This window comes from Delphinus delphis, chromosome 10 (genome assembly GCF_949987515.2).
Source record: "Delphinus delphis chromosome 10, mDelDel1.2, whole genome shotgun sequence".
Lineage (NCBI taxonomy): Eukaryota > Metazoa > Chordata > Mammalia > Artiodactyla > Delphinidae > Delphinus > Delphinus delphis.
The window spans coordinates 36,480,631-36,501,571 of record NC_082692.2 but is presented as its reverse complement, the minus strand read 5'-3'; the positions used below and the strand labels follow the sequence as shown (position 1 = coordinate 36,501,571).

General features: G+C 38.4%; 1 protein-coding gene across 1 annotated transcript in view; it reads right to left on the bottom strand.

Moving 5' to 3' along the window:
* The window catches only part of BTBD9 (BTB domain containing 9), a 412,761-nt gene that overhangs the window by 105,319 nt on the left and 286,501 nt on the right, over positions 1-20,941 (bottom strand). Inside the window, exon 8 of the mRNA XM_060021889.1 lies at positions 231-420. Within this exon, the coding sequence (XP_059877872.1) occupies positions 231-420 (190 nt within the window). The remainder of the gene's footprint in view (positions 1-230; positions 421-20,941) is intronic.

Here is a 20,941-nt window from a genome sequence, read left to right as displayed (position 1 = left end):
ATCTAAACTAGTCCCTCCACAAGTCTAACTTTGGTGCATCTCCCCACCAGAAAATCCAAACAAGCACCTTGTATATCTTTGTCCCTCCTTTTCCATCTCCTCCTCTCCATATTTAGAGCAAAGAACAGAAGAGTATCTTCACTGAAGTTACTGGGATCGTCAATGTACCAAAACACAATTTGCACGTGTCTTCCATTTTAAAAGTAATAAATGAAAGGGAATCTTCTTACCGTATTGACCCAATCATGTATGGCTGTGCCAGTTGAACCACAATTGCACCACTTCCTAGCTGATGACATGTATAGCCAGAATCCCAATCATAGTTCTTAGTGTCCCCATTCAGCAAGGCATTTCGGCTCCGACTGACTCCTTCAATCACGCTGGCACAATCAGCAATTGTTGCAACGTTCTCCATGGGAACTGTGAATCCAACACAAGATTCAGCATCAAGATAAAGAAGCCAAATATATCCCACCAGTGTGCTATGAACAAAATTAATTAATTACTATCAATAATAAAATAGAAATTAGAGCATCTTGATTATCTCAAGATATGAACACATTTCCATGCCAAATAGCTTTCAAAAAAGATGAACCTGAGGCTGGAACAAACCAAACCACATGTAGCAATTAACCCTAAAGAATTTTATTACAAAGAAACATGATACCCCATAAAATATAGAACGGATAAATACATTGTGAAATATTACTACAGTGGGAAACCACACAGTAGTTGAGATTAATTAACTACAGCTATATCCAAATTGATTAATCAGAAAACAATGTTGAGTGAGAAAAGCAAGGCACAGAAAAACACAGTGCATGAGTTCATTTATACAAAGCTTTTTAAAAAGGCAAAACTAAAAATATAATTTGTTTAGGGATACATATATAAATGTAAAACTAAAAAGGAAATCCAGGGAATTATTACACAAAATTCATGATCATTTGTATGAGAAAGAAGGAGATGAAATCTTGGAAGGACACCTACCAATGTGTCCAAACATTAATTGATTTCATTTCCAAGATGAAATCCTGGAGGGGCTTCAAAACTACTGGTTTTCTTCTATTCTCGTGAGGCGATAGGTACATAGGCACTTGTTTTATTAGTATTCTCTAAACTGTATATATTTATTACACTTAATAAATGTAGTACATTTGTTTAAAGAAGCATGACATATATAGATTCAGTATTTTAAAATTCATAAAGCAGGAAAACAATCCAGGACATGGTACCAATCCCTTTGCAGAATATACAGTTGCCCTCGGCCATGATTCATTTCCCTTTTTTGTCTGTTTACTATTCTGAGCAATTCAACACATACGCTCATCTCTTTGTTCATGAACTGCTGCATTCTGAAACACCAGCTCTGTTTTGATTCTGTGTCTCTCTATATACTTCAAGTCCACATCCACCTGTTCATTTACAAAAGTCTAGGGTATCCACAAAATGATATAGCTGTCCAAAAATGATGTAGATTCTCTAAACGCTGAGAAGAGAATGATAAAAGGTGAGAGCCTTTTAAGTCCACTGGGACCTTTTTTGTGCATTTACTAGTGCTGCGATTTTCTTCAGAAATTTAAATTATTTAACCTAAATCTACAATTAACCTTAGCTACTTACATTCAAGATGTGTAGCTTACTTTACAAAATTTTAAAATGGCTTGAAAAAAAGACAATTTCTTATTAGATATATACTATACTTTTCAGTATAATATTATACTCTATGCAAAGAGAGAGGGTGAGCAGTACTACTATCATGCCAAAACATTTCTAACTTTATAATGATGCAGAGTAAATAATCTTCCATGTATCTTCTAAGCAATGCATTAACTTTTCAAAGGTGGGCATGCCTGTACTCGAGCCCTCATCTACCTTCACTACTTGCTTGCTCCCTCATCTCATATACCTTCACTGCTTGCTTTGCTCTCTGTAGATAAGGACAGCCATCCACAGATAAAGAAGAGAGGAAGGGAAGGAGGAAGGGAGAGAGACTGATTTTCTGGCCATGAATCCCTTGACTATGAAGCTTAACTCTAAAGCAATAAGCAGAATCTCTGGTAAAGTAACCTGTGAGAGCAGTGTACTGGCAGAGAAGGGGCTTACAGAAAAGCCCCCCTCTGACTTTGAAAGGAGAAGAGATAAAGGACTATATTTAGAGGCTAAGTCATGGTACCTCCATCTCATGGAAAAGGGGAAGTGTTCTGTGATTTGGAAGAGAGAACTAAAGGAAGTGGCACAAGATACACAATAAACTGAGCTGAGACATAAAATCACACTGTAGGTAGCTTAAGCTGCAGTAAGAGACAGCCTCCATTCTCCCGGGTGCTTAAATAGCACACATTTATTTTTCACCCACACTATGCATTCAACGATGATCAGCAAGGTGACTCTGAGCATTGCATCATGCAGGGAACCTAGTGACGGAAGCTTTGTATTGATTGATATATGCTTCTTCGATCACAGCGGCAGTGAGAAGGGAGTGAACTGGGCACTGGCTCTTAAAACTCCTCCCCCAAAGCAACACACATCACTTTGCTCACATTTTGTTCACTAAGGCAAGTCACAGGGCCTTACCTAACTTCAAAGGGGTTAGGAGAGGCCTAACTTGTGTGCCCAGGAGAAGAAGGGGAATATATGGTCAACAACATTAACGTCTACAATAAACATTAAACCAGGATGAAGGAACGTTCAATAGCCAGATAAATCTAGTTCATTTGTGTAAAGTATATAAAATATTTCAATGTATAAATATACCAAAGGGACATTTAGATTGTTACCATTGTTTTCTTTGTGATTACAAACGTGTCTTCTTGTGTACATAGGTAAGAGTTTCTTCAAGGAATATGTAAGACATATATATGTATATATTTATACACACACACACACACACACACACACACACACACATACGGAAGTGGAATTACACTTGTGGCTATGAGTTACCTCATTGGCAGGATGTCAGTCCTTTCTTGGTTAATGTTGAGTTGAAATATTTAATCTTTTCCTATATGATTTGTGTTTTCCCTTTCTTGTATATAAATTCTTTCCAACCCCAAATTTATAAAGATATCTCCCTATATTTTCTTCTAAAAGTTCTCAAACTTTGCTTTTCACGTTTGGTTCTTTAATCTATTTAGGATTTATTTTTGGTATGCTATTAAATACAGATCTACTTTCACCTTTTATTCATAAGGTTAGCTAATTTCCCCAGCACCATTTAATGAACAGTTCATCGCTTTCCTCCACTAATTTATGTTACTTTAGTCACGTATAAAGTTTTCATACATATCTAAATCTCTTTTTAAGATCTGTACTCTGTTTCCTTAATTTGCCTAGCCTTGTGCCTTTACCATATTGTTTTAATTACTATAATTTTACAGTATCATAAAATTTGACAAACTGAACACCTGTCTTCCCTCTCCTTCGCCTTCTTCTCTGTTTTTCTTCAAAATTACCTTAGATATTCCTGGCCCTTTCAGGAGAATTTTGTGTTTTGTTTAAGTTTTCAAATATACTAGCATAAAGGATTCTTCAATATACGCAAATCAATCACTGTGATACACCATATTAACAAATTGAAGGAGAAAAACCATATGATCATCTCAATAGATGCAGAAAAAGCTTTTGACAAAATTCAACACCCATTTATGATAAAAAGCCTCCAGAAAATAGGCATAGAGGGAACTTACCTCAACATAATAAAGGTCATATACGACAAACTCACAGCCAACACTGTCCTCAATGTGAAAAACTGAAACCATTTCCACTAAGAACAGGAACAAGACAAGGTTGCCCACTCTCCCACTATTATTCAACATAGTTTTGGAAGTTTTAGACACAGCAATCAGAGAAGAAAAAGAAATAAAAAGAATCCAAATCGGAAAAGAAGAAGTAAAGCTGTCACTGTCTGCAGATGACATGACACTATACATAGAGAATCCTAAAGACGCTACCAGAAAACTACTAGAGCTAATCAATGAATCTGGTAAAGTAGCAGGATATAAAATTAATGCACAGAAATCTCTTGCATTCCTATACACTAATGATGAAAAATCTGAAAGGGAAATTAAGGAAACACTCCCATTTACCATTGTAACAAAAAAGAATAAAATACCTAGGAATAAACTTACCTGAGGAGACAAAAGACCCATATGCAGAAAATTATAAGACACTGATGAAAGAAATTAAAGATGATACAAACAGATGGAGAGATATACCATGTTCTTGGATTGGAAGAATCAACATTGTGAAAATGACTATACTACCCAAAGCAATCTACGGATTCAAGGCGATCCCTATCAAACTACCAATGGCATTTTTCACAGAATTAGAACAAAAAATTGCACAATTTGTATGGAAACACAAAAGACCCCGAATAGCCAAAGCAATCTTGAGAACGAAAAACGGAGCTGGAGGAATCAGGCTCCCAGACTTCAGACTATACTACAAAGCTACAGTAATCAAGACAGTATGGTACTGGCACAAAAATAGAAATATAGATCAATGGAAGAGGATAGAAAGCCCAGAGATAAACCCACGGACATATCGTCTCCTTATTTTTGATAAACGAGGCAAGAATATACAATGGAGAAAAGACAGCCTCTTCAGTAAGTGGTGCTGGGAAAACTGGACATTTACATGTAAAAGAAAGAAATTAGAATGCTCTCTAACACCATACACAAAAATAAACTCAAAATGGATTAAAGACCTAATGTAAGGCCAGACACTATCAAACACTTAGAGGAAAACATAGGGAGAACACTCTATGCCATAAATCACAGTAAGATCCTTTTTGACCCACCTCCTAGAGAAATGGAAATAAAAACAAAAACAAACAAATGGGACCTAATGGAACTTAAAACCTTTTGCACAGCAAAGGAAAACACAAACAAGATGAAAAGACAACCCTCAGAATGGGAGAAAATATTTGCAAATGAAGCAACTGACAAAGGATCAATCTCCAAAATTCACAAGCAGCTCATGCAGCTCAATATCAAAAAAAACAAACAACTCAATCCAAAAATGGGCAGAAGACATTTCTCCAAAGAAGATATACAGATTGCCAACAGACACATGAAAGGATGCTCAACATCACTAATCATTAGAGAAATGCAAATCAAAACTACAATGAGGTATCACCTCACACCAGTCAGAATGGCCATCATCAAAAAATCTAGAAACAATAAATGCTGGAGAGGGTGTGGAGAAAAGGGAACCCTCTTGCACTGTTGGTGGGAATATAAATTGATACAGCCACTATGGAGAACAGTATGGAGGTTCCTTACAAAACTAAAAATAGAACTACCATACCACCCAGCAATCCCACTACTGAGCATATACCCTGAGAAAACCATAATTCAAAAAGAGTCATGTATCACAGTGTTCATTGCAGCTCTTTTTACAATAACCAGGACATGGAAGCAACCTAAGTGCCCATCAACAGATGAATGGATAAAGAAGATGTGGCACATATATACAATGGAATATTACTCAGCCTTAAAAAGAAACGAAATTGAGTTATTTGGGGTGAGGTGGATGGACCTAGAGTCTGTCATACAGAGTGAAGTAAGTCAGAAAGAGAAAAACAAATACCGTATGCTAACACATATATGGAATCTAAAAAAAAAAAAAATTGTTCTGAAGAATCTAGGGGCAGGACGGGAATAAAGACGCAGACGTAGAGAATGTATCTGAGGACACGGGGAGAGGGAAGGGTAAGCTGGGACGAAGTGATAGAGTGGCATGGACTTATATATACTACCAAAAGTAAAACAGATAGCTTGTGGGAAGCAGCTGCATAGCACAGGGAGTTCAGTTCAGTGCTTTGTGACCATCTAGAGGGGTGGGATAAGGAGGGTGGGAGGGAGACTCAAGTGGGAGGAGATATGGGGATATATGTATATGTATAGCTGATTCACTTTGTTATAAAGCAGAAACTAACATACCATTGTAAAGCAATTATACTCCAATAAAGATGTTAAAAAAGAAAATGAAAAAGAAAAAGAAAGCAGTAAGCCTTGATGTGGGACAAAAAAAAAAATCCTAATATACTAGCATAAAAATTTTCACAGTATGGTCTCATTATCATTCCAAATATATATATATATATATATATATATATACACACACACACACATACATATAATTCTTTTGTGTGTGGTATGCGGGCCTGTCACTGTTGTGGCCTCTCCCGTTGTGGAGCACAGGCTCCGGACACGCAGGCTCAGCGGCCATGGCTCACGGGCCCAGCCACTCCGCAGCATGTGGGATCTTCCTGGACTGGGGCACAAACCCATATCCCCTGCATCAGCAGGCAGACTCTCAACCACTGCGCCACCAGGGAAGCCCCCAAATATTTTTATTTGTACCTTTTCTTCCTTTTTTTGTCAGTCCTATACATGTTTGTCTACTACATTAGTGTTTTCAAAAAAACAATTTTCAATTTTGCTGATTATTTTCTTTATTTATTTCTTTATTTCCTACTTCACTATTTCACTATTTCTTCTTTCTATTCCTTTGGATTTATTCTATTTTTTTCTAAATATCTGAAGCAAATAATGAGCAAAACATTAACTTTTCTTTTTTTCTAATAAATGCATTTAAAGCTAATATTTTACCTCTAAGTCCTGCTTTATCTTTACCCTTAAGTTTTAATATACAGTGTTTTGAAGAGTATTAGAGTCAACTATGGTGTAGAATGTTCCTCCATCTGGGTTTTCTGACATAAAGTGTTTTAAAAGTTGATTGCATCTAAGTTTTTTCTAATTTCCATTAAGATTTTTGTTTGCTTCACAAATTATTCATAAGAATGTTTTTTAACTTTTCAAGTTTTTGTTACTGATTTTTAATTACACTGTAATGTGGATAAAAAGGTGTGGTCTGTATGATACCGACTTTGTAGAATTTGATGAGATTTGCTTTTCTGTGGTCTAGTTCATGGTTCTTATAAATATTTTACATGTGCCTGAAGAGAATGTGTATTCTCTAATTTGGGAGGTGTATGGTTCTATATATATCTACTATATCAAACTTACTGAGCTGTTCAAATCACTTACATGTTTATTAATTAATGGGAGAGGTTTGTTTAAATTTCCCACTATGACTGTAGATCTGTCAATTTCTCCTTGTAATTCTGTCAATTTTTGCTTTATGTATTTTGAGAACACATCATTTCGTGTATATTATTTTAGAATTATATCTAACTGGTAGATTGAACCTTTCATCATTATGTAGTGTAATTTTTTATCTCTAATAATCCTTTGCCCTAAAATCTACATGTTCTGATGTCAAATAAATATAGTGCCTTTATTTTGGCTACTGTTTCCTTAGCATCACTCTTCTATTTTTCTGGTCTCTTGTGATAACATATAACTAGATTTTTGAAAAATTCAGTGTCCTTTGTCTTTTAACTGGCAGATTTACATGACTTATATTAATTGTTATTACTGATGTATACTAATTCACTTTTTGAAAAAAAAATTATTTATTTTAGGCTGTGTTGAGTCTTTGTTGCTGCACACAGGTCCCCTCCAGAGGCTGCGATAGAGGGCCACTCCTCATGGCGGTGTGTGGGCCTTCCACTGCAGTGGCCTCTCCTTCTGCAGAGCATGGGCTTCAGGTGCATGGACCTCAGCAGTTGTGGTGCCCGGGCTCAGTAGTTGTGGCTTGTGGGCCCCAGAGAGCAGGCCAGGCAGCTGTGGCGCATGGGCCCAGTTGCTCCACAGCACGCGGGATCCTCCCGGACCAGGGCTCGAACCTGGGTCCCCTGCATTGGCAGGCTGACTCCCAGCTTCTGCGCCACCAGGGAAGTCCCATTAACTCACTTTTATTTCTACTTACAAGTTTTTTTTTTCTCTGCTGCTTCCCCCGCCTCTCTGTCTACTCTGTTTCTATTTTCTAACGGATTGAATTTCCTTTATTTTCCCCACCAGCTATCCCTACTGATTTGATTGGGAAGTTATATGTTCTATTTCTATTCTTTTACTAAATTCTATATATGCATACCAGACTTAACAATGCCTAAAATTAAAAATCACATATTCCCTTCTCCTGAACAATATAAAAGATCTTAACACTTTTTCATACAAATCATCTTGCCTCTTGGCTTGCTATTCTTACCTAACATTTTACTTCTACCTTGTTTTAGACTCTCAAAATCAGTCATCATTATTATTATCTCATACAGCCAAAACTTATTTATTCACATTCACCAATTTATTCACCTTTACTTTTTTTATATCCTCCTTTCTTCTTGGTTCAACTTCCTTCTAAGACACATCCATTCAGCAAAGTCTTTACTTGAAAGTATATTTTGCCACCACTCTTGAAAAATAGTTTAATTGGGTATAGAACTCTAAGTGAAAAGCTGTTTTTCCTCAGCACTTTTAAGATATTATTCCATAGTCTTCTAGCTTCTACTGTTATGTCTGCTATCCCTCTAACTGCTGCAATTTGTTTTTTTCTCCACAGTTAATTTTAAGGATTTCTTTTTGGTTTTAGTGTTTTGCAATTTTACTATGTTGTACCTAGATGCAGACTAAATTTATCCTGCTCAGGACTGAATATAAGCACTTATGGCTTTTATCAAGTCTGGAACATTTTAACCATTATTTCTGTGAGTATTGATTCTCCCTCATTTTCTGTTTTTTTTTCTTCTAGAATTCCCATTAGACCTCTGTTGGAACTTCTCATTCTATCCTCTCTACTTCTTAACCTTCCTTTCATTTTTTTCCTCTTTACCTCTTTTTGAAGCATTCTGGGTAATTTCTTTATTGTTTGTGTTCACTGCTTCTCTCCAGGTGTGTCTCATCTACTGTTTAACCTGTCCACTGAGTTTTAAAATTTCACTGTCAAACAAAAACTACCCAGTATTGAAAATAAGTGAACTGAAGCTATGTGTATTAGCAAGGGTCAATCTTACAAAGAAAGTTGGTTAAGAACAAGTCAGAAAAATACAAAGCGTACAATTCCACTTCTATTGTTCAGTGATAGAAACCTAGTGAATCTCACCTATGTGGTGAGATTAGAAAGGAGAGCTAGGGAGTAGTAAACACAAATTCAGATGAATGGTGACCTCCGGATAGGAAGATAGCAGGGATGTGCTGTGGGGGGAACACACAAAGGGCTTTAAAGACTTGGTAGTGATATGGGAACATATGTATATGTATAACTGATTCACTTTTTTATAAAGCAGAAACTAACACACCATTGTAAAGCAATTATACTCCAATAAAGATGAAAAAAAAAAAAGATTTGGTAGTGTTCTATTTCTCAAGATGGGTGGTGAGCATGTGAGTGTTCCTGCTCTCCAAACTTTACATATATGTTCTTTATGTTCTTTTCCACAAATGGAATATTGGTTATTTTTTAAATTCCACAAATGTTAATACTGTTTTTATGAAAACCAGAAATATGGCAAGTAATTTCAGAGGGTTTGAAAGGATAAACCTTTTAGGATTCTTTACAATGCTGATGTGCTCTGTAGTATCCACTAGGTCTAGACGGTTGTCCTTGTTGACTCTCCCTGAGTTTATCAATTTCCTCCTAAGCTACCTTACTGCTTCACAATTTTATCCCTAGATGATCTGATTTTAACTAGTCAATTAATGCAGCAGCATCAGAGACGATCATAAAATCATTAGTGATATGGTTTAAAGCTCTTTGGGAAAAAAGGCTGGGATAAGCACTCAGAATTCCTTTTCTAAAGACATATTTAGAAATATTTATTAAAGAAGATTCTTTCGGTCTCCAACATTTTCTCTAAGCAAAACTGCCCTAGTAATATCACCCTCTGACCCTCTGGAATCTTAAGGTAGTCTAACATATGCTACATTAAAGAACTTTGCCTTCTTGGGACTTCCCTGGCAGTTCAGTGGTTAGGACTCCACACTTTCACTGCTGTGGGTCTTGGTTCAATCCCTGGTCGGGATTTTAAAAAAAAGAACATTTCAAAAACAAAAACAAAAACAGTGCCTTATTAACAAAAAATCCTATATCTATGTGCTGGAGAATAGTGTTCCATGGTTTCCACTTTGATCTTGACATCATCGTTCATTAATGTTTTTCAGTCAAAGTCTGGATCTACAAAGGGTGCCCAACACAGATAAACATAGACACATATAATACACAGAGATAGACTGTATTAGTGAAATCTACACCAACTCCCAAATTTCCTTTCAAGAAATTGCTTTTGCTAGAACTCTACTAGCAACTTGATAAGCAACTGTACTTATTCCATAAGGTAGAAAATCAGATCAGCACTTTTCTTAATTCTCATTCCTACGTTTTAAACAATGAGTGAAATTAACAATATAACGACCAAATGATGCCAACGGGTGGAAAGAAGAGAAGGATAGGGACCTGGGCACAAACCCTGTGGATAAAGACTTTCTGTAAATGACCAAGGTGAGACCATAATTCCAGCACGGGGCCAATTCTTAATATCCAAACCAGTATTTCAATCTGATCTAACTTGACAATTGGAGATTTAGCATGTGAGTTTCATAAGGGCAGGAACTTTTGTTTCTTTTTTTCACTGCTGTATTCCCAACTGATAAGAAAGAGTGCCTAGCATATAGCAGTTATTAAATAAATATTTGCTGAAAGAATGAATCAGAGCTGGAAAAGCATGCATATATAGGTGTGGCACTTAACATAGCTCCTTACCAAAAGCTAGAAAATCTAAAAGTTACTGAATAAAGCAGAAAAAACTGCTTTCTAAGGGAAAGTTTTCTTAAAAAGTGAAGTATGATCAATCTCTGGGTCTTGACCTAAACATTAAAAAGAAAACAATTATGCCCACTGCAGAAGAGCTGCTTTATAAGCACTACATATACCCTTAGCTCTCTCAACTTCTCTTCCCCTAAAACTTCGTCCCACATACAGAAAGATTGGTCACTCATGGTAGACTGAAATATTTTCTGATAGGGAAACCATTTGGGAGAGAACAGGAGGAAGAGAAGGAATGTATATAATAACATGACTTGTAAAGACTGTGGAAGCTTTTTTATGCCTGACAGTATTGCTATTGGGTTATAGTCATACTATAAGAGTTCTCAGAGAAGAGGTCTGTCCTAAATGTCACCATTGGGTTTACTAATATAGACCACTTCCTTCATTTCAGCAGGAAAAAATTCTGTTATTAATTCTTCCTAGAAACACAAACCTCAGCCTGCCTAGTTGGACTGCATAATAATTACTCAATGGTTTGAATAAATCCTGTGGTCTTTTTTCCTGGGAAAAATTAGAGAGTGATTTTAACTGACTGCAACGCACAGAAGGTGCCATACTGTTTTTCTTCCCATAGGGGCCGGGCCACGCCCCATTTGAATGTTCATTACCGTCTTTCATATGTGTCTGATAAATTTATTAAAAACACCATCTGGATGGAGCTCAGCTTTGTGCTGTATTTCCAGTCTTCCAGTTTCCTCCCTTGTCCCACTGGAATTTCTGCCCCAATTTGTGTCACTTTGTTTACAAAACCATATTGCCAAAGCCCAGCATCTCACATCTGTCTCTTTCTGGTTTTCCCTTTGCCATCCTTCAGCTACATACCTATTACAATAGCCTGTGCTAGGAGCAAAGGGGAAGTGCCTGGGCAGAAATTACTTTTCCCCCTCTGTGCACATAGCAATTCTGCTCAGACAAATTTAATTTGCTGCTTCTGAATGCAAAAATTGCATGTTAACAAAGTGCATACATTCTGCAAGTGTATGAATATTGGGATGACTCACACTGTGGGGAACTGCAGAAAAAGTGATCTGAAAACAATTGTACTGTCCTCTGTTCTTACACAGCACCAGGGTGGCCAACAGCCTGCCTGTAAATTTAATTCAGGAGTAATAAATTTTTTAAAAGGCAGTATTACTTCACTAGGACATGACCTGAGGGCCACCTGTACCAGCTATATTTAAAGATAAGACTGACATGTTATTTAACTGTCTCCAGAGATCACCTTTGAGAGATAGGGGGAAAAACCCATTTGAAACAGTTTTTAAAAGTGAAATAGCACTTAGCACTTAACAGAGGATTGTCATCTTCAAAAACAGTGCTTGATACAGCAGAAACTAACACAACAACATAAAGTACTTATACTCCCATAAAGATGTTTAAAAAAAAGAAATAAACAAGTGAGCAAGTAAAAAAACAAACAAACAAACAAATAGTGCTTGTGTTGGGCTTCATGCAATGTTTCCCTGGCTGTTTTCATTGCAAATTGTTTTCTAATAGCACAGTGGTTCACGCAGCCATCAAGTACTTAACAGTCTCAGGGAGATTCTTCTCTGTTGCCAAGATTTTCAGTTACAAAATATTTCCTTCAAAAAGACAACTAGGACTATCAGCTTAAGGTCACATCTAGATATTCCCCTACAGACCTACACTATTTTTTTAAAGGGGGACTTACCCTAGGGGCCTATCCACAGGCTTACATAGGAACTTGTTGCTGACCAGGCAAGCTTCCAACCCAACTGCAATCCAACCTTCTGTCAACTTACTCTAAAGGGAAAAATACTCACAGCTGTTATGTCTGAACAGCTGTAAATGAACAATAGCTAATTAGAGCACAAACCCATTTTTCTTGGAAACTATCAAAAAGCTACAAAAATGTATTCTGCAACACTGGCACTAAGTTACATTCATTCCTGGTTTTATCTATCAGGTTAAAAAAAAAATCAATTTTCTTGGTGCAGCCACTATGGAAAACAGTATGCAGGCTCCTCAAAAGACTAAAAATAGAGTTGCCATATGATCCAGCAATCTCACTCTTGGGCATTTATCCGGACAAAAATATAATTTAAAAAGATACATGCACCCCTATGTTCATAGCAGCACTATTTACAATAGTCAAGACATGGAAACAACCTAAATGTCCATTGACAGATGAATGCATAAAGAAGATGTATATATATACAATGGAATACTACTCAACCATAAAAAAGAATGAAATAATGTCATTTACGGCAACATGGATGGAACTAGAGATTATCATACTAAGTGAAGTAAGTCAGAAAGAGAAAGACAAATACCATATGATATCACTTATATATGGAATATAAAATATGACAGAGTTGAACTTTTATGAAACAGAAACAGACTCACAGACATAGAGAAGAGACTTGTGGTTGCCAAGGGGGAGAGAGGGTAGAAGAGGGATGGAGTGGGAGTTTGGAGTTAGCAGATGCAAACTATTATATATAGAATGGATAAACAACAAGGCCCTACTACATAACACAGGGAAATAAATATATTAACTATTCTGTGATAAACCATAATGGAAAAGAATATTTAAAAAAGAATGTATAGGGCTTCCCTGGTGGCGCAGTGGTTGAGAGTCCGCCTTTCGATGCAGGGGACATGGGTTCGTGCCCTGGTCCAGGAAGATCCCACATGTCACAGAGTGGCTGGGCCTGTGAGCCATGGCCGCTGGGCCTGTGCGTCTGGAGCCTGTGCTCCGCAACAGGAGAGGCCGCAACAGTGAGGGGCCCGCGTACCGCAAAACAAACAAACAAACAAACAAACAAAAAGAATGTATATACGTATAACTGAATCACTTTGCTGTACAGCAGAAATTAACACAACATTGTAAATCAACTATATTTCAATTAAAAAGAAATCACTTTTCAATCATATAGTATATCACATTACATTGCTGAAGAAAACCCTTTAAACTTTTCCTTTCCAAAATATGCCCCGGTTCCCAGCACCGTGGAAAGGCTGCTTCCTAACACAATTCCAAAGGATTCAGTCATGACCATCTCTCCATATCTGCAGGGGAAGCCCATGGGAAGAAACCAGACCTTGCCTTTTCAATGCTGGCGACCCATTCCTCTGAGCCTCTTTTCCTTTTTTCTTTGTTTTCATTTTTGTCTGTTTCAGTCAGTATAATCCGTGTTCTCATCATTCCTGTTATAGCTCCAATTCTAAACATCACCAACGTTGCCCAAATCACACACCCTATCTTGAGATTATAAGGACGTTGACAATCATGCTGGGTTCTATTTAGCCAGTGACAGGAAGAGGTAACACTTTTCCAAACTTTAAAAGTGGCTTTCCCTTCTCCCAAAGTATGCAAACTTTATAACTTTAGAAAGTTATAGCTCCAAACATGTTTCAGAGAACATGGCAGTTTTATAGAAGACGGAGGTGAGAAATCAGAGGTGGTTATTCCCAGGGGCAAAGGTGAGGTGGGGTGGGGTCAGTGGATGCCAAGTAGGCATGTTCACCAGGATTAGTGAATTCACAAAGCACCTTCCAGAACTAACTGCTTAAGAGGTTTACTCTCTTATCTGTAGTTTTCAAACTCCAGCATTCACGCTGGGGGTTTTAGCTGTGAAAATCTTCCATTCCAAAAGACCTTAAAGAATCAAGCATCAGATGTTTAACAGCGGTAAGCACTGCAGTGTATCAAAGGGGGATTCACTCTGCAGGTGAGGCCTTTAAATTTAGGACAAAGGAATTTCCAGATGTAAGAAAAAAGACAGCCCAAACAGCTAACTCTGTGTTTGAACTAATAGGCAATATCTCATTGGGGTAATTTTTTTCCTTTTCTCTGGACAAAATCTGTCAGAGAAAGACTCTACATCTGCCCCCTACATCACGACAAGTTATTTAAGCTGATATGGGGAAAAATACCTAACATACAAAAAGTCACTGAAATTGGTTTTGCAAGTTTAGGAAACCCTTTCTCAAAAAAATTTATAAGTTATAATGTAAAGGGCATCTTTTTCTATGAGTAGTATAAGAGTTTTACATGGACTTATTTTTCCTTATGTCCTAAAAGATGTTGATATCAACAGAGTTATTTTTGTTCCACACTAGTGGTTGAAAGGTCTTCTCAGGCCACAACAATTTTGTGACTCAAGATCAGAGATGTCACCACAGCCTTGGGGGAATATTTCTCATTCGTGTTAAGTATAGAACAAAGATGTAGAAGAGTTTTTTAAAAGGTCCACAAAAGAAGCAGTGGTTTGCACAGAAATTTTTGTGTGTTTTTTTTAAACCATCCCTTTAACAAAGTAGTAGCTCTTCTCTCTCTCTCTCTTTTTAAAATTTTTGTCATTTTAAGCTGGCAGATGTATCTGGTTCAAACTTTAAGTCAGAATGATTCTGAGATAATGGATAACTTGAGTCTTATGATCTTGAATGACGGTCCTTTAAAATGTATCAATAAATATAAAATTTGAGATTTTACTAATAGTTATCAGCAGTGAGGCAATCAAACATTAAGTGGAATCCTGTACATTTTACAGAAAATGTCCCAATCAGATCTGTGGCAAGTATGCTCCTACAGTTCCACTTTGGCAGAAACTGCCTGCCACAGATTTTGGAGGCAGAGAGAAAAAGGTGGGAGATGACACCAAATTCTCACATGTTTTAGTTCCCACAAAGCATCCTGGATTGAACTGTGTGAGAAGGAAAGAATCTCTGAGAATCTCAAGGGAGCAAGACTGGAATTCAGAAGAAACATACAGGTAAAGGTGAGTCTTAACTTCTGAATATTGAGCTTTCAGAATTGAGACTCTGTAATCAAATCCCACAGGATGCCTGAGGGAAAACTTGCCTCCCTGGGCTCTCCCAGTTTTAGCCTGAGGGGCCAGCCCAGGGCTGTGGGGAAGTTGAGCAATCCCCTGGGTGAGACTGAGGTTTTGCTCCCTAACAGGCGAACTTGGGGTCCCTGGGGAAATCTGTCTACCTAGCTTCAAAGACTGACAATCAAAGTCTTGTAAGTTCCCTGGAACAACTTTACTCATACTCCTAAGTAAAGTAGTTATGAGAAAAAAAAACTCAGGAAAAAGTACGATTTACACTACCTCTGGAGGCCAAAGTTAATCTAGATTGAAGAAACAGAATCATGCTATGTTTTCCAGTAGGCTTACAGTGTATGATGAAATGAGTCTTGTCTAAAATACCATAAAAGGCAGTTTAAAAAGCACCTTCTGCTACTACTCTCAATTAATTATTCTTCTAATGGTTTACACTTAGTGCTTTGGGAAATGAAAAATGGGTGTGAGTATTTTTAAACAGAAGTTTATTATGAATATTCTGGGACCTGTCAGTTAGGAAGTATCTTATTTCTGAGTTCTAGCTCTCTTTGCATCATGTCTCTATACTTTAATTCTGAGAGGAAAAACGTTTGCTACCCTCTGCCTGCCTTCAGCTCGAACATCCACTGGACCAAGGCAACGGACTGGAAAGCAGGTGCCTGAGGAACTCACCTCAGTTCTGTAAACCATGCCCTAGGCAATCTCGAGAAGGCTATTTAACCACCCCGTGACTCAGTTTCTTTACCCATAAAGAAAAGAATCCCTTCCTCCTTCTGCCTTCTTATGAATATTGAAAGAATAAATTAGATCATGTTCACAAAAGCATCCTGAGATTTTCAAAAAATCACAAGATCCAGGCTTGGTGCTTCCCTAGTCACAAAGGGCCAGGCTTTCCCCACATGGTATGGGTAGGTGGGACCAGCATTTCAGAAATGTGGGTATTACACAAGAGGTGAGACTTTTATTCTCATGAGTCACCTTGTAATTGTAAAAGGATAGGAAGCAGGGAAAGGAAGAACCAATAACAATTCTACTGACCAGCAAAAACCTATTAGCACCTGCTAGTGTAATATGCAGCTGGCAGTTTCAGAAAAACCAAGAAAGCACTTCCTTCTGGTCGATATTTGCTGGGGACAGCAATTTCTGACCTACTGAATCAGATCAAGATCATGGGAGTTATTAGACCAAAGAAGTCTCTTTGTGCTAACAGTACAGTGGCTGGGGGGGGGGGGGTGTCTCCTTTCATTAAACAAAGGGGTCTGTCCACAACCTGCCTTCTAGGATAGTCACCGCTTTGAGGTTTCATGAGCTATCACCATTGAATGAACAAATCAAAACGCATTAAAAAAAAATCACAGACACAAATAGGCTTACAGTTTACCAGTGATATGGACAGTGATAAATGCCACATGGGTGCTCTACTCTTCTTGGGTGAAAGCAGGATGGGGGCCGGGGGAGGGGAGGGGGAGAGGGAGAGGGAGAGGGAGAGGGAAGGTTCCCTACAGTATTTAGATGGTCTTCAAATTTTCATAATTTCCTTAGGGTGTGCTCGTTGCCAAGTTGACAGATGTCGCTGGAAAAACCTGTACTATTCTGAAGAAAGGCTAACCTTTCAAGAAGGAGAGAGGGGGAGGGAGCCAGCGCACCAGTTCGGAGAAGAGATGACATTAAGCTGGACAGCAAGCTACCCTTAGCAAGCTGGATCTTTGAAAGGCTGTGATAACACTGCCAAGGAGAACTGTCGGGGAGAAATCTCATTTCACCATGGTTTTCCTTGCCATGAGTTTAAATTAGTTTGCGGGGGGGGGGGGGTTGTTTTTTTTTTTTTTTTGCGGTACGTGGGCCTCTCACTGTTGTGGCCTCTCCCGTTGTGGAGCACAGGCTCCGGACGCGCAGGCTCTGGATGCGCAGGCTCAGCGGCCATGGCTCACGGGCCCAGCCGCTCCGCGGCATGTGGGATCTTCCCGGACCCGGGCACGAACCCGTGTCCCCTGCATCGGCAGGCGGACTCTCAACCACTGCGCCACCAGGGAAGCCCTTAAATTAGTTTTTAAAACTAAACACTAGATGCCCTAGACAAGTCACTAATTATCAATTATTACTTTTTTAAACCACCAAGACTCCGATGCTAAGTTGCACAACATTACCCTAAAAGAAGTCATGGCTACGCCATTTTATACTCTCTCCTAAGCGTTTACACACTTTCTTTTTCATTCACTCTTCCTGGTTGTACTTTATACATAAAGAGAAATGGGTTCTTCAAAGAAGACTGCCAATGATCTTATCCCAGACTTCCCCGCTGGGTGCAAACATACGCGCCTCTTTCGCTTGCTTGGCCCTTTACATTTCCTAATGAGAGCCTTTCAAAAGAGGATCGAGAACGCTGAGTATTAATTTAAGGGACAAAATGGTAGTTTAGCAAAGCCCCAGTCCCCTTCCACCAAATAAGAGGAGAAAGCACGTTAGGGTCTCCTTGTTTGAGATCTTCAGCCTGTAGGTCAGCCAGTGCAGCCAAATCAGCATTTAAGTGATCAGAGCTGGGGCTGGGGAAGGAGGGGAAAGCCAACGGCGCCCAGACCTCCCTTTGCAGCACATATGCCTCTGTTCTCTTCCTGAGGAAGACCGCATCTCCTTTTCACCTCCAAGATAGTTCTCTTGCATTCCCAACTGTAAGCCTCCCGCTCAAAAATCCACATGCTCTTGTTCATTAATGTGACCATTAGTCATTTTTTCCTGTGCTCTGGGTACACCCAATGCTTTTATCAGCTCTGGTAAGGAGAGACTCACCTAATGTCTTCTTATGAAAGGCAGATTACCAACCTACCCATTTAAAGATTAACAGTACTGTGCCATAAGGAAAATTATACCTCCAGCTTGAAAACCTGCAATTGGGGAACAATTTTACAGCATCATATTCATTTATATCAATTATCTTGTTTATCAAAGACAATGAAACCCAAACTGGTAGTAAAAAGGTACAGAGTGCACTGTGAGGAATAATTAGGTCTCACCCTCCTGGAGGCCGATAGCCATTTACCACTTCACTTTGGGAGGTGATGTTTACAGTGTCTGTTTTATAACTCCCTTCACATTAACTTTCAAATGTCAAAAGCAGGCAGTTAATTGTATATTATACAAAATGTCACATATATAAAATACTGAGATATAAAATTATTATATCCGATCTACCATAAGAAATCCTGCCTTTTAGATTTAATAGCTTGTCAGGCTCTGGATCTCAGCTTAACTCCCATTACATGGACTGTGTTCGCCAGGTAGCCCCTGTCTGATGAATAAACTTCTTTGCCTGCACTGTGTCCTCAGCCAGATGAGAAATAAAAATAAAATGATATGACAATTACTATTACAGTTTAAAGTAATATGTACTAAGAAGAATGGGAGATATATGAGCAGCAATGTCACATGTTCTGATTTCATTCCAGCTCTGAGAACAAGATTCAGAGAACCATGATGCAAAGCTTATCAAAGCAGTTTAAACTGAAGAGATTGAGTGTACACTGCCCAAGTTCTTTAAAGCTACTGCGTGTTCACACCAACAGCCTGTGTCTACCCCAGAATCTCTCTACCACGAAACTACACACCAGCATGAGAATTTCTTTTCAATCACCTGCCAATTTTGCAGAGATCAAATCCTCTCCCTCTGCAACCCACTATTCCAATCTTGCCAAAACCAACCCTTCTGGCAATCTCTTTGTCTGCAGGCTCAAAGAACCCAATTCTCCTCTAGACCCATAAAGATCAGACAGACAGGAAAGAGAAGAGTGCAGCCAGAAAGAAGGGAGGACATACAATAAAGCAGTGTGTTTCTATGGGGAAGGAAAGGAGAGGCCAGGACATCAGCTGGGGTGGAGGGAGGCCAGGAGGGCTCCTTGAAATCCATTAGATACAATTTATACACTAAAATTTTTGTGGCTAAAATTTAATGAAACAAATGAATAAAGAGAGATACCAGTTGACTATGGAACTCCCGTTTCAGCCCATTTCCATGGGCACAGGATGGAAAACATACAATTTTGTGCCCATGGGAGGTTAATGCTTTCTGACATGACTGAGGGCTTGGATATATGTGAACTTGCTTGACTAATCCACACAACCAGTGAAGCACTGGTAAGAAACTCAGAGCTACAGTAGCTCATCAAGTCATTGAATTTATGGTTAGAAAAGAATCTTGAGGACCACTTAGTCCAAGGCACAGAAAATTTATATCTTATTACATATTGATCCAGAAAACAGAAAAAGAGGGAAAGCTTCTCAAGTCATTTTAATGTAACTTTGGTTATAAAATGACTTAGAGATGAGAAAAGAAATTTATAGGCCCATTTTATTTAAGAAAATAGGTGTAAAACTCTAAAATAAATATTAGCCAACAAATCCAATAATTATTTAGAAAATACATCATGTCCAAGAAGCAATTATCCTAGGAATGCAAGTATGGGTCATCATCAGAACATCTATCATTTCAGTGGGTTAAAGAGTGATTTTGAGCAAAGGAGTGTTCCAGTAAGATTACTCTGGCTGGAGGGTGAAGGACAATGAGAAGGACTAGAGAGGATGGGGGAGACCCATGAGTAGAAAGACCAGGGCAGTGGTGAGGAGAGATGGTGGTGGCTTACACTAGGGTGGTAGCAGTAGCAGTGGCCAAAAAAATCACTAGGGATTAGAGAAATGCAAATTAAAATAACAAGATACTACTTTATGGCCATCATAATGGCAGAGTAGAAAAACACATATATGAAGTATGGGTGCGGACATGGGGAGGAAAAGGGCTCTCGTGCACTCCTGGTGGTGGGAGCGTAAACTGGCACTGCCCTGCAGGAAGGCAATCTGGCAGTATGGATCAAAATAAAAGGTAAGCATGCTTTAGTACTCAGGGATCATACATTTGAATATAGGGCTCAGAAAAAAGATGCAAAGGAGACAAACACAAAGAAACTCATTGCAGCATTGTTTTTGAGAGCAAGTAGCTGAAGGCGACCTAGGTCTCTATCACCGGGGGAATGAATGAAACGGCAAGACAATAACAGTACCCACCTTACAAGACAGTAGTGAAGGTTAAATGATCTTATGTAAAGAGCTTAGAACAGTGTCTGGAAAATAGTAAGAACTATATAAATTTACTGATAATATATTTATAGTTATTATGATGAAATACTAAGTAGCATTAAGAAACAACGATGTCATAAAACCATAATACTAGGTCAGAAAAGTTATGAAAAAGACTTATGGCATAAAAACATTTTGGATGATTAATACACATATACAACCCTCTCCCAACATTACAGATTTTCCAAATATATGTGCATATTAAGGACATAATGAGACATCTTAGAAATGGTCATAAGGGGAGGGGAGCAGAAGTGGGGTTTAACAAAGAT